The 17,693-nt window shown below is 43.8% G+C and overlaps 1 protein-coding gene and 1 long non-coding RNA gene across 3 annotated transcripts; both read right to left on the reverse strand.

Annotated features, from left to right (window-relative positions):
• Positions 1-3,731: 3,731 nt before the first annotated feature.
• On the reverse strand, positions 3,732-8,241 carry LOC107281532 (uncharacterized). Its single transcript, XR_003243272.2, has 6 exons — positions 7,912-8,241; positions 6,885-6,966; positions 5,454-6,026; positions 4,636-5,224; positions 4,165-4,263; positions 3,732-4,018 (listed from the first exon to the last, which is right to left on the reverse strand). It is a non-coding gene; the product is annotated as an uncharacterized lncRNA (long non-coding RNA).
• A 3,377-nt stretch (positions 8,242-11,618) lies between these two features.
• Positions 11,619-15,638, reverse strand: LOC4344288 (probable potassium transporter 9). 2 transcript variants are annotated; one of them, NR_185833.1, is made up of 10 exons: positions 15,469-15,638; positions 15,280-15,371; positions 14,965-15,199; positions 14,596-14,841; positions 14,419-14,472; positions 13,796-14,056; positions 13,624-13,676; positions 13,404-13,527; positions 13,026-13,280; positions 11,619-12,840 (listed from the first exon to the last, which is right to left on the reverse strand). NR_185833.1 is itself a non-coding variant. In NM_001422288.1 (10 exons), the coding sequence occupies exons 2-10, from the start codon at positions 15,346-15,348 to the stop codon at positions 11,741-11,743; spliced, it is 2,367 nt and encodes a 788-aa protein (NP_001409217.1). In that variant the 5' UTR covers positions 15,349-15,371; positions 15,469-15,638; the 3' UTR covers positions 11,619-11,740. The 2 variants fall into 2 exon arrangements, 1 of the variants encoding a protein (NP_001409217.1); NM_001422288.1 differs by having other exon boundaries at positions 15,310-15,371.
• Between the last annotated feature and the right edge of the window lie 2,055 nt (positions 15,639-17,693).

Here is a 17,693-nt window from a genome sequence, read left to right on the forward strand (position 1 = left end):
ATCAATTACAGTGTACATGTCAAACTGAAAACTTTGGAATTGTACACAGTATAGTAGTACTCTCTCCGTTTCGAAATGTTTGACACCGTTGATTTTTTAGCACATGTTTAACCGTTCGTCTTATTCAAAAACTTTTGTGAAATATGTAAAATTATATGTCTTCATAAAAATATATTTAACAATGAATCAAATGATAGAAAAAGAATTAATAATTACTTAAATTTTTTAAATAAGACGAATGATCAAATATATGCTAAAAAGTCAACTGCGATAAATATTTTAAAACAGAGGAAGTATTATATAAGAACAGTTATACAGATACAACATTGATATTATCGCTTAGCTTAGCTCCTTCTTGGCTCACGTCAGGATCAACCGCAAAATAAGCGTAAGGAGAGAAATGTGATTTGGTCTACCGGTTAGTCTTAGGCATGTGCTGGTTAGCTAGATCTTTGCCGATGCCAGTGAAGTGTGTGGAAACCAAGAGGAAGTAACCAAAACACGGCAGGTTTCGCCCGCTGTAAACACTCCACGTAGTCAAGTAGAAGCTAGCACGTCATGGTCGGCGACAATTAAACAGTAGAAAATGTAGTAAACGTTTTGGTTTAATTTTCTCTACTAATACTTTGTTTTCTTCTACTCCCTCCGTTTTAAAATATTTGACACCGTTGACTTTTTAAGTATGTATTTGACCATTCGTCTTATTCAAAAAATTTAAGTAATTATTTATTATTTTTATATATTTGATTTATTGTTAAATATATTTTAATGTACACATATAGTTTTACATATTTCACAAACTTTTTAATAAAACGAACGGTTAAACATGTGTTAAAAAGTTAACGGTGTCAAACATTTTAAAATGGAGGGAGTATATACGAGTCCAGAAAGTAAAATCTGCTACTACTAGCTAGTTGATCAGTTTGTCCATCTCTTTGTCAGCTGAGAAACTAGTAACTAATACTGGCAATTTTTGACAAAACTGCACAGTGACAATGCTATAAAACGTATACATATATAGCACGTGCATACAACATTTTGTATGGCAACTTTTATAGTATCCTCACCCACAATAATAATACACTTTATTTTAGTATCAATAATAGTACCATTCTTAATTAGCCATATATTATAACAATATTATCTAATATATATGAACATTGATAAAATATCAAATCGCACCACCTGGCCGGCCGGGCCAGCTAGATTAATTAATTAGGTTGCTTCTGATAGCCAGTTTTTGATCAATTTCCTCTTAGGATGAAGAAATCCAATTAACCAGACATGTCAGGTCACTGGTCGAGAAACATCTTTGGTCGGTCCACCAAATTCCACAATAGTCTCGGTTCTATTAAAAACCGGTTAGTAACACCAACCGGTTAAAAAAATTTGATCTTTAGTCCCGGTTAGTAACACCAACCGGTTACCAACCATCTTTAGTCCCGGTTCAAAAAGTCACCGGGTCGAATTCAGGCCCTAATTATCTTTAGTCCCGGTTGGTATAAACAACCGGTAGTCCCGGTTGTTTATACCAACCGGGACCAAAAATAAAACCACCCGCGCGCGGCACAGAGTCTGGATCTTATCGTTCCATCCCCTTCCTCTCTCTCTACTCCCTAGCTCTCATAAACGACAACCTCAGATCGGATTTGGCATTATGCCACAGAGTCTTCTCCTCTCCCCTCTCCCCTTCCCCTCTCCTCCTCCTCCTCCTCCTCCTCCTCTACCAGAGCGTGCCCGGGCGGCGGCTGGCGGCGGGCCGCGGGCGGCAGGGAGCGCGGCGATGGCGGGAGCTGGCGGCCGGTGGCGCCCTCTCCTCTGCCGGAGGGGGGAGGCGGCAGCGGAAGCACAATTTTCTTTTTTTTTCCCGAATTTTTGATACATTTGGATCTAAGAACTTGTGATTCATTGGATCTGTGATGTATTTCTTTAAGAATTTGAGTTGTAGTTTTTTGAGAATTTGTGATGTGAATGATTCATTGATTTGAGGATGATACTTTGATTTTGGGATATTTGGGATATTTGGGGAGATTTGGGAAGGAGCAACTATTTGGAAAGAAACAATGAAAATAAAAAAAAGAAAAAAATGGTGACCAACCGGGACTGTGCTGCTATCTTTAGTCCCGGTTATTATTTCAACCGGGACTAAAGATAGTGATCTTTAGTCCCGGATTCATAGTCCCGGTTGAAAATCCGGGACTACAAAGGGGTTGCCAACCGGGACTACACGGAGCTTGCTGCAACTTATGGTAAATAAACCACGGTTAATCAGCAAATAGTTAAAAATGTGCCTGTGTCAACCAAGAATAGTTAGTAGTTGAGTTGTTCGCGGTGATGTTGCCTAACATGAGGTGCTTCAATCTTCATTAGCACACTCGTTTCTTGTACAACGTCCTATTCATTCTGTTCCGTCACGCTAGGGTTCAATGACAACAGTTGATGATCGATTAGGCAGCCTTTAATTGCTGTGATCAATGGAGATGCACGTGTCCTAAAAACGAACATAGATAGAGATGCCCATGTGTGCTGTGACGTCGCATAAAAGTACGCATGGACGCTAGCCGTTAACATACCCTCACGTCCCAAGAACAAATGATTCTAAGATAAAATAGAACATTTCATAGTAAAATAAATCTGAACATACCAAAACAAATTCGTTGTAATAGAAAATGTTATATTCTATATTAGGTTAGTTTATTTTAGGACGAAATGAGTATACTGATTGAATGCCTTTGATACTTAACAGATAGCGGTTGTGTCAACTAAAGATAACAATTTTAGTGAAAAGAGATGGAAAGGTAGCATTAACCATTGTTTTTTATTCTAATGAGACAACACAACATATATTTTTCGATTGCCAAATTGCCAGAGGTATTTGGAAGGCCGTATGCATAGCTTTTGGCTCGAACCGCCTACTATTGCCGCTAACTTTTTTGGTAATTGGCTAAATATCAATTCTTTGTGAGAATTGCGGCATTGTGTTGAGCTATTTAGACCTCTAGAAATAATTGGTGTTCAATGGCTTCAAGATTAAGTTATTTTTGCAGGTTATCTTCAAAAGGACCTATTGGGCGAGGCAATGGTCTTAATCGAAGATGATAGCAACCAGTGAAAGAGGGTTGCAAACTTTTGAAGTTAAGAGTAAGTTTAGTGGTATTTGTATCATGTTGGGCTAATGGTTGTTTGGACCTTGTGTAAGGTGTTTGGAGACTATGCGCTCGTGTATTGGCCATGTACATCCTGTTAAATTTAGAGGCTGGGTTTATCGCGTTTTATAAGAAAAAACAGATGGAATGACTACTATTTCACATCACGTAAAGCTCCAGGTGAGATACATCGGTGCTTGCAACTTACTAGCCATGAAAGACAGGTGTAAAATTTAAATACTAGTTAGTGTATTTTTAGTATTTTAGTCCACTTCTATTGCACATATGAATCTCTATATTAAGTTACATTGTACTGACTTGTTCACCCGAAGCAAATAAGAATAATTATCTCTTTTTTTTCATGTGTGTATAAAGATGTCAGATTTGTTAAGGAGAATATCACAAAGCTACTAAGAAATAAGCAAATATTTTTTTTTTTGCATATGTGTATCCAGAAGTCAGATTTGTTAAGGAGAAAAATATAAAAACTACTAAAGAAAATAAGGACCTCATGAGATCAAGATAGCCTAAAAAAGGGAGGAAGTTCACAGGGCTTGAGGGCAAGTTTTATAGTGGAGGTGGATGTCACATCTAATTTAGATCATGTCATCTTCTCATTACTTAAGAGGCAACACATAAAACATATCACATCTAATACACAAACCCCAATATTAATCTACTCTCACATCATCTTGTACTTTTCTTGGATATTGTGTAGAGGTTGCCCCTTGCATGAGGAGTGGCTCATTCTCTCTCTCCTAACTCCTCTCCTCCACCTCATCATCTAATCTTATATGGTAAATTTAGAAGCAATGTGTAGAGACTCGTAGTACTTGCCCTCAGGGGTTGCCTTCTAGACCTTTTTACCTTGTCTGAAAAAAGGGCCTCTAGGGAGTCAGCTATGAAGGAAAGCATGCGATGTTCATAGCCAAATTAATGCTAGGATGTTGATTTTCATATGCTTTCTCCGAAAAAGAAAAAAAGGGACAGCAATAGGTGGTACTAAGGTTGTTTTCACCTTGGAATGAATGGACATGGTGATGACCAGATTCGATTCTCTTTTCCGGAGATACACATACACCACTAGTAGAAGAGACTGTCATAGCACCTTGCCTTCCTAGAAATTGATACCAGAGAGGGACCATCTTATATGTCGTGATCAGTAAGGATCCATCACCAAACAGTTGGGATTTCTCCCAAAGATGAATGAGACGTCCATCAAAGTATATACTACCCAGTACTACTTACTACTCAGTAGTTTGTTCATTAAGGTAATAAGGCCTTATTTAGTTCCAAACTTCCAACTTTTCCATCACATCCAAATTTTCCTACATATATAAACTTCTAATTTTTCCATCACATTGTTCCAATTTCAACCAAACTTCCAATACTAAGACGTTAAGACGTTAAGTTGTCTGAACTCTGAATTCCACTGAAGATAAAGTACAGGAACTATAGCAGTGGAGTAACCAAACCTTCTGCAGCTTACCCTTCAGAAATAAAAATGGTTTCTGCAGCCGTTCTTCAGCCCAAGATTCTAAAATGGAGAAAAATCAGTATGTGGTTATGTGCAGTGTAAACAATTAGACAAAATAAACAATAGTAATGGTGGGGCAGTAGGGGCATGGGCCATTTGTTGGTATGTGGCAAGTCTCCCTCAAGCTCTGCTAGCTCCCGTGATGATCCAGAAGCCGCTGCTTGTCCCCTGCAGGATGATGTCGCCGTCTCTGAAGGTGCAAGTAATTCCAGTTTGGCTGCTTGTTTACGGTGGACGAACGGCCAAAACATGGCCATTCTGAAATCATTTTCTGGGCTGCGTCGCTCTGAACATTTCAATCTCTTGGACCATCCGCACATTGCTGTTGACTAACTGCATTCTCCGAATCAAAATTTTGATGTCTGTTTGCTGCTGCAATCATGGCTTTTCGAACCTTAGAGGCATCTGAATCCGAATAATCGGTTCCTGGAAATGCATGATGCTTTCTGCTTTCTCCCGGGCTGTAGGTTGATCCATTTGTCCTGTGATTAATCAGGGCCAAAGCGAATGGTACACTGATTGCACAATTAGTAGGTCCAACCTACATCGAAACAGTGATTGTAAGTAGATGAAAGCTCTGTCCATCGCATGTTTGCTTGTCGCCAGAATTATTAATGAGTATAAAGTACGTGTCGAGCAATTAGGTCGCACTTAACTACACGCTTTAATTAATTATTTGCACTGTTTTATAGACTTCGACAAGACAGAGAAAACAGGGTCCTAAAATCTTTACCCTACATGTTGCAGGCTCGACAAATACTGATTCGTACCTTTCAAAGCTTCTGAAACTGATACGCCATATGCCCATATATATTCCTGGTCTGGCCCCACATACCATGCTGTGCAAGTGCACGTCTACGAGCCACATGCACCCACGTGGCAAGGTTGGGCCCACCTCTCAGTCCTTGGTTGAGCTGATTCTGATACCGTGGGCCCTTTTCCTACTGCAGCTCGACACCTGTACCCTTCTTGAGTGGCAAGTTGAGACTGACCCTGAGCAGTTCACCATCACACCTCATGTCATCAGGCAGAAAACAAATAGTTAGGCGAGCTAAGCATCTCAACAAGTTAGCTTAAGCAGTTTTGACAAAATCAGAGGGAAATTCGGATTGATAACATGATCAGAGTCACTGATGTTGTAGTATCTCTTGATCTGCAACTCATTTATTTCCCCAGATAGTGTGTGTTCTCCATTTGTTCAGACAAAACAATGGACAGAAAACCAGCACAACCTGGACAGGTGACCTCTAGTGCCTGGATCCAGTGTTCCTGAGCTAAGGTCCAGTTTTTCAGTTTTTCTCAGAAACTTCTGCATATTGGTGATGCTTGGGCAAACTTATTCCCTGCCATAGGATTATGAAATTGACAAATTGTAGAGAACAAGTCATTTTCAGCAACTTAGACTAATCGACTGACCTAACAAGACATTGGCGACAATAGGAATCAAATTGGGGCCTAATCATGTTCGCGAACATTAGACTTTCTTATTCAAATGTTTCCTGTCTGAATCAATCGGCAAATTACAATTGCACAACGAAATATCTTCCCTATTTCATATTCCAGGCACTGGTAGTATTACGTCATTCAGCCTAAATAAGACAGGCACTAAGCTTTCACCATGGTATAAATTAGTTCTCAGAAATGATGTCACAGTTCAGAAAATAAACACAGTTGAGTTGTTATTGACTTCTAAAAACAAGCGATGTACAGATAATCATGCCAGAAAACTAAATTATTCTGTTATTTAAAGTTGTACATTATCGTTGTATTAAGAACATTTCGATAGATACAACGTGATGTCATATATGAAAATGTAGCATATATACTTAAGTTCTCTCAAATGATGTCATAGTTCAGAAACTAAACACAGTTGAGTTGTTATTGACTTCCAAAAACAAACAATGTACATATAATCATGCCAGGAAACTATATTATTCTACTCCCTCCGTTCCAAAATAAGTGCACTTCTCTTCAAATTTGAACTAGAGGAGTACACTTATTTTGGGATGGAGGAAATATTATTTAACGTTGTACATCATCATTGTACTAAGAACATTTCTATAGATACAACACGATGTCATATATGAAAATGTAGCATATATACTTAAGTGATAGTATAGTTTATAAGTCAAGGTAAATAAGAATGTGAAATTTGACTTGGAAACAAGAACAACAATACAAATTATAAGGATTAATTGTACCTTAACTTGTTCATATCCAGAACCACCAGACAAATTAAACCAGTCCCTTCGTGGTGCTTTCACCTGAAGCAAGCAACTAGGCCTAGAATAAACAAACATAAAGGATCCATAAATATATCTGAAGTTATGAGAAGCTCGGGAATTGATACCATCATGATTGATCAAAAAACAAGAGGGAAAATAAATTAGTCTTGTACCAAAACAACCATTTTATACTCGCTCGTTAGATAGAGAATATGATGGAGCATTACACAACTCTCCATATTGCGCTACTAACTCCATAATTGTTGTTTTTCAATGCTCCCTTTGTCGCAAGAGCTCTTGTGCTCTCAAGCAGCTAGTAACTGGAGCAGGCTTCTACTAGTCTATTCGGCTATTCCATCACCGCATGTTCAGTTCAGCTGCATAATGCAATGCAAAGACAACGAGAAGTTGTCTTGTACTTCGACTCAGCACCAATCTGCCATTTGATGGGAAATTCTTTCATCCTAACAACTTCTAATCATGCACTGTTCAAGGGTGCCTAACTTAATTGTCATAGTTGTATTAAAGTACATACAGGATTCTTCAGAACATCGAGCACTTGGAAAGCCCTGGGACTCTTCTTTTAAACAATGTAAGAGTAAAAACAAGTCAGAAAGAAGTAAAACATATGTTGTGGACAAAATTCTTAAGGTTCCATGTTTCGCAATTTGTTGCATCTGTAACCCTTTGTTTGGAGTGAACTACAAAATAAATGATACATATACTAAAGTTAGAGAGGTGTGCACTTGTACAATCAAAATACTCACCTCCTATCGTGCCAAAATTTCTAATCTCAATGCAATCAAACAAGCAGCTGTACTGCTATTCTTGTTCTGAACAAAAGTTGTTCTCACTCAAAAATTACTGTCAGGTTAACTCCAGCAAGGGATTCAATCAGAATATCGCTGATCTTAAAATTAGAACATAATGCTACGGCACATGAGCAGTTACGGAAACAAGGAACGATTCTCATCGAAGGACCAAGGGGATAGAGATTAGTAACCTTATCGAGGCGGAATTCAAAGCAGAACGAACCCCGGAAGCCTCGCCTGCATCGTTTCTACTAGGGCATATATGCTCTGGCGCTCATAGAACACAGAATTCAGATCCAGATGGAGAGGACGGCTCGATTAGATGAAAATCGCAACGTATTTTTTTCTCATTTTCGCTACTCCCTCTACCCCGCCAGCGATCTAGACTGGAATTTCTCACGAGGATGCGCCAATATCCGCGCCCCTCCTCGAATTTTCTCAGATTTTTTTGGTGGCGTTTGATCGAGAAAGAAATCGGACGAGACGATGCGTGAAGTCCCACCAGTCGGCCTGCCTCGTAGGACGAATAGCTTTGCTGGACCGGAGCTTGTACCCGGCCCGCTATTAAGACCTGGACCCTTTTTCTTTCGGAATAAGTCCACTTACATACCTTATTTTCCGTCGAGTTTAATTCGCGTCCCTAAAACGTATAATACCAGAAATCTTGCCATCTACTAACTTGCAAAACCAGATTAAATTAGATCCGGACGAGGTCGCTGGCGTGTGAGCTTGGCCTGGGTGACCTTGGACGCCAGCAGGGCGCCGACACAGGAGGCCATCTTGGACGACACGAAGGCGGAGGCGGAGGCGACGGTTCTCAGCCTTGCGAGTGGCAGCCTCGGCATGCTTCTTAGCGTCCTCCTCCCGGCATCACTTGGCAAAGGAACTTGGGGCCCTCCCGCGTCGGCGCTCTGGCTGCACCCAAGGTCACCAAGGCCAAGCTCGTGCGCTGCTGCGAAGAGGAATGGCGCAACATGTGCACCGCACAGGAGTGCGAGCTCACCGGCCCCTTGCCTCCCTCTCCTTCTCGAACGGAACAGGCTCTCTGGTCGCCTTTGCTTCCCTCACACGGAGGTCAAGAGAGCTCGAGCTTAGACGGGCTCGCCGACGACTACCCCTCATGCTACCTCCTACGCCTTCCTCGCACGGAGGTCATGCGAGTTCAAGCTTGGATGGGCTTGCCCACCACCTCTGCCTCTCTCATATGGAGGCCGGGCGAGCTTGAGCTTGGACAGGCTCGCTGGTCGCCTTCCTCTTCCTCTTCCTGACTCTCCCGCCTTCGCTTCCCTTGCATAGAGGCGCCGTGAGCTCGAGCACGGATAGGCTCACCCATTGCCTCCCTCACCGCCACCCCTAAACAGCTTACGCGGTTGCAGAAAAAGATAAAAGAAAGAAGTGGGACACTGACATGTGGCCCTATATGTTTTTCTATTTATTTTTGCTGGTTAGGATATCATGTTAGTGAAAACCAGCCATTCGTAATGTCATGGGACCTATCTTAAACAGTTTTGCCAAGATGTGATGTGAAGATTTATAGTTTTACGTTTTAAAGAGATGTTAATTAAACTCAATGTAAAGATAAGCTACGGCAAGTGGTGTTATTCCTTTCATCTTTCTGAAACTCCTGGGACATAAATCGATGGACCAAACAAAATGGGACGCATGTACACACAAAATGGCCGTCACGTAATCAAAATCCCGTTTAGACTAACTGGTATGGGCCTCTTGTACGTCGAAATCCCATTTCGGCCTAATATTCATAGGTCCCAGTCTCGTTATTGGGCCGCACGCACGACAAAAGATGGAATAAGTTCACCGGAGGTCCCTCAACTTAACAACGAGATTATTTAAAGTCCCTTAACCACAAAATCAAAAATGTGTACCCCTAAGCTTACATAAACCGTGCACTAAAGGTCCTATGGCAGTATATCTGGGTGGTTTCACGTGGCATCCTAGTCAGAAAAAAAGAATTTAAAAAAGTATATGGGGTCCACATGTCAGCTGCACATATCTCTCTCTTCTCTTTTCTTCTCCCTCCCTTCTCTTTTCTCTCTTCTCTCTTCTCTTCTTTGGTCAGGGAGGCCGGGGGCCGGCGAGCGGAGCGACGATGGGCGGGCAGCGGGCGGAGCGGCGCTGGGCCACGGGCGGGCGGTGGGCTCTGCGGCCACGACCACGGCAGTTCCTACAGCGGCGGCAACCATGGCCTCGACGGGAGGAGAGAAATGTGGAGAGGGGAGGCGGCCGGCGGAAGATGGGGGAGGGGAGAGGCGTCGCCTTCCTCCAGACGGGCCGACGCTGTCCGTCGTCGTGCACGACGCCGCAGCCGCGTCGAAACTCCACCTCCACAATTTTACTCGGATACCATGATAAGAGCAGAAGTAAATTTCACATGGACATTCGGCACAGCTCTGGATACAGACACCTCAATTAACAAACCAAAATGTACACATTTAGATTCCGATACCAATTAACCGATCAAAGAGCAAACATATGAACTAAAAAACATCGATTAACCAATCAAAGACTGAAAATTCAGATTTTCTGACACCAATTAACCAATCAACGAGTTTACCTTGCGGCATGGGAGCTCATCGCCGTCGCCCCTGCCCAGACCGCGCTCCATGCGCACAACTTCCTCGCCACGCCGCCGCTCCGCGGTCCAGGAGCGCCTCACCGAGGAGGGAAAGAGCAAGGTAAACTCGTCGCTTATTTCCCTCAGGCAAGGCGGCAACCAAACCACTGTTCTACCTCCAAGCCGTCGTCCGTCATCCCCTATACTGCTGCTCCATCTCGTCGGCGTGCGGCCAGATTGCCAGAAGCAGCAGCTTCCCGGCGGTGGTTCGCGGGGGCGGGCGCCTAGCCTAAAGGTCACCGGAGCCGCCGCTAACCGTTGCCGACGGCCGCTCCGCGTCGAGCCGTCGACTCCCTCTTGAGTTTGCTCGTCGTGCCAATGACGACGGCGACGTTCGCTGCGAGGCGTGCAGGTCTAGGGAGTCGGCGGAGCAGATGCAGACGTCCCCAGCCGAGGCCGCCGACGCCGCCTCCTTACCGCCCCTAGTTGGCGTCGCCTCCTCGCCGGCCCAAGCCGTCGGCCGTCGTCGGCTCGTCGTTGGCGTGGTCCCCAGCCGACGCCCCCACGCCACCTCCTCGCCGCCCCGGCTGCAACGACCGCCGCCACCATCACCTTGTCGAGGGAGGAGCCGAGGAGAGACCAAGAGCAGGGGAGAGAGGGGAGGAGGGAGAGAGAGAGAGAGCAGGGGAAGAGATACCGTGAAGAATGAGGATGACAGGTGGGGCATGCTTTCGTTTTTACCACATCAGCACGAGTGGACCGGGTCAAATTGCCACGTCAGCAAAACCACTTATCTATACTGCTATAGGAGCTAGATTGAACGGTTTTATACTCCCTCCGTTTTAAAATGTTTGACACCGTTGACTTTTTAGCACATGTTTGATCGTTCGTCTTATTAAAAAAAATTTATGAAATATGTAAAATTATATGTGTACATGAAAGTATATTTAACAATGATTCAAATTATATGAAAAGAATAAATAATTACTTAAATTTTTTGAATAAGATGAATGGTCAAACACATACTAAAAAGTCAACGGTATTAAATATTTTAAAACGGAGGGAGTATATTTTAGGGGTGAAGATTTCTGGTATTGAGGATAAGGGATGTCACACAAACTCGGTGTAAAGTTGAGGGACGGTTATTCCACAAAAGATCCCCGTTCAAGCCCATGGGTCAGCCGAGTCGAACAGGCTGCATCAAGTGGACGTTCATGGGCCGGACATTAAATGGGCCGATTTCTATTCGCAGCCCACGTTGCCCGTTCCGAGTGTTTGACCGGCGTCTCGCCGTCGCCGGTTTCATCACGGACCAAAAAAGCAGCTGAAAAATCGGAGAAAATTCGCCCAATTTTCTTCCAATCTGCTTCTTAATTCTTATACAAGCAGAGAGATTTGATTTTGAATTTTTTTTACAGGGTATTGATCGATGAGATCTCGTGGTGACGTCATAGGACGTAGACCATGCCGACCTCGAGCAGCGACGCCGGCGGCACGCGCAGCACCACGTCCGGGCCGCGGCAGTTTCGCCGGAGGAAGTTGTACCCGACGCCGACGGCGAGCTTCTTCAGCAGCGACGAGCCCGGCTTGGTCTGCACGTGCGAGTGCCCCAGGATGAACGCCGTGCCGGCCTCCCTCGCCTCGCACAGCTCCTGCAGCTCCTCCACCACGCCCTTCTCCACCTCCGGGCTCGCCGCCTCCACCACGAACCTCACCTTCTTCGTCACCGGCGCCGCCGCCGCCGCCGCCGGGACCTCCACTATCCCGTTCGGGCTGCGCGCGGCGTCCACCGAGGACACGCCGTCGTGGGAGGCCTCGTAGCTGAGGCATCGCCGGAGAGGGTTCGTCCCGATCACCGTGAGCGCGTTCTCGCGCTCGTAGCGGCCGTCGTCGAGCTGCTCGCTCCCGCTGCCGGCGTCGCTGCAGCGGTGGTACAGCGCGTCCAGCTTGATGAAGGTGGCGAGGCTCTCGACGAGCTCCGCCTCGAACGAGTCCACGTCCTGGTGCACGTCGCGGTAGCCGTACCGCACGATGCACCGGTACGACCGGTGCCCCGCCGGGCCGACGCGGCCGACGAGGTAGCGCTCGGCGGGAAGCACGTGCGGTACCGGGACGGACTTGACGCAGACGAACACCAGCACGCGGTGGAACGCCGGGAGGTTGGTGACGAAGCGGGAGAAGTTGGCCGGCACGCCGGAGGTGAGGTCGGTGTAGACGAGGCCGATGCCCGGGACGCGCACCATGCCCAGCTTGTCGCCCAGGGCGAGCAGCCACTCCAGGGTCACCTTGTTGTGCAGGTCGAACTCGTACTTCTTGATGGTGGTGTGGTGCCAGATGAACATGACGGCCATGAGGATGAGCGCCAGCATGATCGGCAGCCACGCCCCCTCCCGGAACTTGATCAGCGACGCCGAGAAGTAGAGCACCTCGATGGAGCCGAAGAAGAGGAAGAAGACGAGTGCCAGCGCCGGACTCCGGTGCCAACACAGCATGATCACCAAGGATGTCAGGCATGTCGTCACCAGCATCACCGTGATCACTGCCAATCCTGCACAACAACTCACATTCTAAGCAACGCAATGAAATTCTAATGCATATCTGTTGCAGAAGTTCAGAGCATTTGTTTGATCGGATTATGAACATTGTTTTAATCATGAAATATATACTTGAAGTGATCAGAAAGAGCTGAAATTACAGTGAAGTATAGCTGACAGGATGGTAATGGATACTCACCGGATGCATTTCCCATATGCTTGGTATCGCGAAAACCGACAGTCACAGCAATGCAGAGGACCATGAGCAGCCAGTTGATCTCAGGGATGTAAATCTGGCCATGGATATTCTCAGATGTGTGCACCACTTTCACTCTTGGGAAGCAACTGAGTGACTGGCTCTGGTTGATGATGGAGAATGTTCCACTGATGATTGCTTGGCTTCCGACGACCGATGCCAAAATTGCCAGCACAAGCACAGGCCACCTTACACTCTCTGCATTTTGCATAAGCCAAAAGAAATGCTGTAACTTCAGTGTGTCTAGATAGGTGCAGTTCTTCAGAACCATCAACTGCTACACATGTTCAGTTCAGAAGAATAGTGATGATGTTTCAGTACCTGGAACCGATATATAGTAACCAATTTGGTAGGTTGAGTTCAGAGTGTGATGTTTCGATAAATACGCAGCTTGGCCCATGTATCCCAAAATCAGTGCAGGGTATACTAATGTAGTGAAAGCAAGCTGCAAAAATCAAGGTTCAGAGTTGTGATTTACAGAAACAATGAAGGAATGAAACCATGGAACACATGGACTGAAAATTCAGGACAAGCGAATTACCTGGATTGCACTGTAGGAGAAATGGCCAAGATCAGCAAACATTGCTTCAGATCCTGCAATGCCAAACATTTCAGAGTTGCTAACTTCATCCAATAATCCATTTCCTTACAATTTTAGAACTTACAAAGGGAAAGGATGAACTTTATCTCAGCATACGCATACTTCACTTTACCTGTCATGCAGAGCAAAATTCCCCCCAGGGACATCCACCCAGACTTCTTAGTCTTCCTCAAGAATTTGAGCATGTAATAGGGATTAAGAGCGCGATAAACTTGAGGGTTCCAGTGGATGATATTGTACAAGCCAAGCATGCTCATGCAAATCAACCAGGCTAGGACTATTGGTGCAAAGAGAAATCCGACACGATGGGTACCGTAATGCTGGAGTGCAAACAGGAACACTAATATGACACATGTTATCGGAATGACGGCATCTGCACAGAAAAACGCATAAATGAGCATGGCAAGGAAGCTAAAAAATGTGAAGGTTACAGGTGATGTAGAATTAATGTATTAGTACTTTTGCATTTAAAGCTTCCACCTTACTCTCTCTCAGATTCAGTTTATGAAAAAAATTCCTAATCCAATCATGATCATTATCAGCAGTTTGTATAGTTTGGGGCTGTTCTTACAGTTTTTCATTATATCAACCAACAAAGATCTACCCAAAGCTGAACAGTCTTGCTAGGCTGTTTATATCATTAGGAAGTACTACATGAACTAGCTACAGCTAGAGTACTACTCATAAAGGTGTTCTGAAACAATTGCACTTCAGAATTCAGAGTTGAGACTTTACATTCATGCTGATCCCTGGACAAGGAGAGTTCAAGCCCTGAAACCGCTGAGAATACTGCAAACAGACAAATCAAATAGCAGAGAGCCAAATGTAAGCAACTCTTTTCTCCAAACAAGGTACGCAATTTTCGAAGAACAGTAACCAAAGGGGGAAAAAAAAGCTCAGTCTGAAGATTACCAGATATCGCGGGCGTGAGGACGCCATCCCCGATGACCATACAGGTTCCAATCATCACCATGATCAGCAGAGCAGTCTGCAGAGTCTTGTGCTTCTCAAGCCACTCCTTGATTCGAGACCTGTTAGCCACTTCAGGCGGGTACTCCAGCTTGTACGTGGAGAGCTCCTCGTCGGCGACCTGCCTGTTTGGGAGGAGGCTCACATTGGCGTGCCTGCAGATCAGAGAGTAGAGCGCAAACGTCCCTCCTGCCAAATCCAAATCGCAACAACAACACATAAGCTCACCAAGAATCTTCTGCAGACTGCAGAGAGGCAGAGTTCAGAATCTTGCAGGCAGAAACAAAACAGCAGCAGCTTGAGAGAGGTTACCTTCGCCGTTGTCGTCGGCGCGGAGGACGATGGAGACGTACTTGATGAGGGGGATGAGGGTGAGGGTCCAGAAGACGAAGGAGAGGACGCCGAAGATCTCCTCGTTGGACTCCGAGTGGGTGATGTCCTCCGCGAAGGTGCTCTTGTACACGTACAGGGGCGAGATGCTCAGGTCGCCGTACACCACCCCGAGGCTCTGGTACGCCAGCAGCAGCGTCGTCCGCCATGGCTCTCTCTGCAGCAACAGCAAAGGTCACTCTGCCTCAGTCACTTCTGCATTGGTTCGAGCTTAGCTGCCGGATTGATATCACCTACCACGGCTTAAGCTGGAAAAAGCTCTCTCACCTTTCGAGGCGCCATGCCTCTCCCGAACTCAGGATCCATTGCTCAGCAAGAAACTGATCCTCCTGCTCCAAGAAAAGATGAATTAGATACAACACACTGTCATAACTTGTATAGATTCTGCAGGCCAAGAACAAGATTGAACACAGATAGAGGACGCACCTGGGAACAAGCAAGAGCTGACAATGTGAATTGCAGTAGTACTAGGTAATCAATCGAGAGAATCAGCTCTAAGAAGGGGAAAGGGCGAGGAGAGCTGGGAAAAGCAAGGATGCAAATATATCCAAGGTGAAAAGTTGCAGATGGAGCCCCTCAAGATCACTAATTGGAATGAATGCGAGGTGATGGAATGGAAGGAAGCGATATAGACACGTGTGGTGGAGCAGTATCACACTTACAATACAAATCCTATTAATCAACTACTAGTGCTCACTCCTCTACCTAAGCTTCAAAGAGATAATCACACTAAACTTACAAAGTTGGGATAACACCAAGTTGCATCATATAAAATCAAATCGATGGATGGCAAAGTGCAGCAGGTAGGGGATTTAACGAGAGCTTTTTGGGCATATGACCGAATGGAACAGCCAAGGCAGGCCATGTGGGTCCAAGGACAAAAGCATGTGAACTCACATTCTCGCATCACAGCACAGGAAGTGCCGACTCAATGAGCTTTTGCTTTCAGAATGTAATGCAGACCAGGGAAGCCTCCCCTAGATCATCACTATTGCGTTAATGGTGGAATTCGCACTCCAACCTCTTCTTCTTCTTGCCTCAAACCAATGCAAAAAGATCCAAACCTTTTTGGTCAGTTCAGAGTTTGGCAGGGAGGAGAGGATAGGTCCAAATCGAAAAGAATAGATGATAACGGATCACCAATTCTTTTTGAAAGATGGACTCCTACCACTTCTTATGTCTCGAGAAAAATGTGATCTTACTCATGCCGAACCTTATGTAAACTTGTGAAAGCGAAAGAATTGTTTACATTCTAATGCAGTGACTGGTCCAAAAGTGGACTCCTATTTATTTTTACAGAGAACAGTTCTTGATTAATTATAGCTGCAAAGATCTCATATTTGCTTGCTGAAAGGGCAAGAACAAGGAGCTAGTAACAGCACAAAACCCAAGAGATCGTATTCCCATTTTTGGCTTCTCTACTATACACATTGGTGTGCAAGAAACTTCTGAAGAAATCAAAGAAGCAGCAGAAGACAGAAAAGCATTCCCCTAGTTCTGCACCCAACCCATGTCTGCATCTCAAATGCCAAACGAGCTACTACTAATCTTTTAGGACGACGACCAGAAGAGGACTTGAAGAATCGACAAAATATGACTCTGATGCAACGGAGAACATTAATACAGCCGTGCCGGCCACACAAGTTTGAGCTGTTTCTTTCTTTCTACAATCAAATAAAGAAAAGATGGAAAGAATCAAGCAAGTACCAAGAACACATGGCCATCTCCTCGAGCATCCCGCGATGTGCCATCGATGATCCGTTCCACGCCACATGGATATGAATAAAAGCGAAGCGAATCGTATCCGGCACTCCCAGGCTTGGTAATATTTTTTTTAGAGGAGATTGTATGCTAAATTTTTTTTATATATTAAAAAAACCATTGCAGATATACGTAGGTTACAAAATACCATCATACTATATGAAAATAACCGAATGACATCTGAGTTCTAGACCCACATGCCAATGACACGTATCATGGTATCTTTCAACTCTTTGAATTTTGTACGGATATATAAACATTAACATTTGTAATATACTGTGAATATACACAAGAGTAATTTTCATAAAATTATAAATATTTGATCAAATTATCACAAAACTACAGATTTTATCAGAAAACTACATATTTAAGACTAAGTATCACAAAACTACATATTTAACAATAAAATTATCACATAATTACATATTTCGGGGTTTAAATCCTTAGCACTAATATTATATTTGAATTATAAACATCCGAGTTTTGTCTAAATTGATGCTAAATTTGTATTTTTATGATAATTTTGTTAGTAAATTTATAGTTTTACAACACTCAACCTTAAATCTGTAGTTCTATAATAAAGTTAGTATTAAATCTGTAGTTTTATGATATATTATCTTAAAATTGTAGTTATGTGATAATTTAACAAAAGTATTTGTAGTTTTATGAAACTTAATATAAATATAATGGTATATTAACACTTTTACATGATAGGATACTATAAGACTGAGTTTGGACTGGCCAATTAGAAACACCTCTATACCATGAAAACGTACGACTCATTAATACATGATTAATTAATTAATTATTAGCTTAAAAAAATTTTAAAAAAATGATTAATATATAGAATTATTTTAAAGTAATCTTTATATAGAATTTATTTTTTATAA

This window comes from Oryza sativa, chromosome 7, assembly GCF_034140825.1.
Source record: "Oryza sativa Japonica Group chromosome 7, ASM3414082v1".
Taxonomy (NCBI): Eukaryota; Viridiplantae; Streptophyta; class Magnoliopsida; order Poales; family Poaceae; genus Oryza; species Oryza sativa.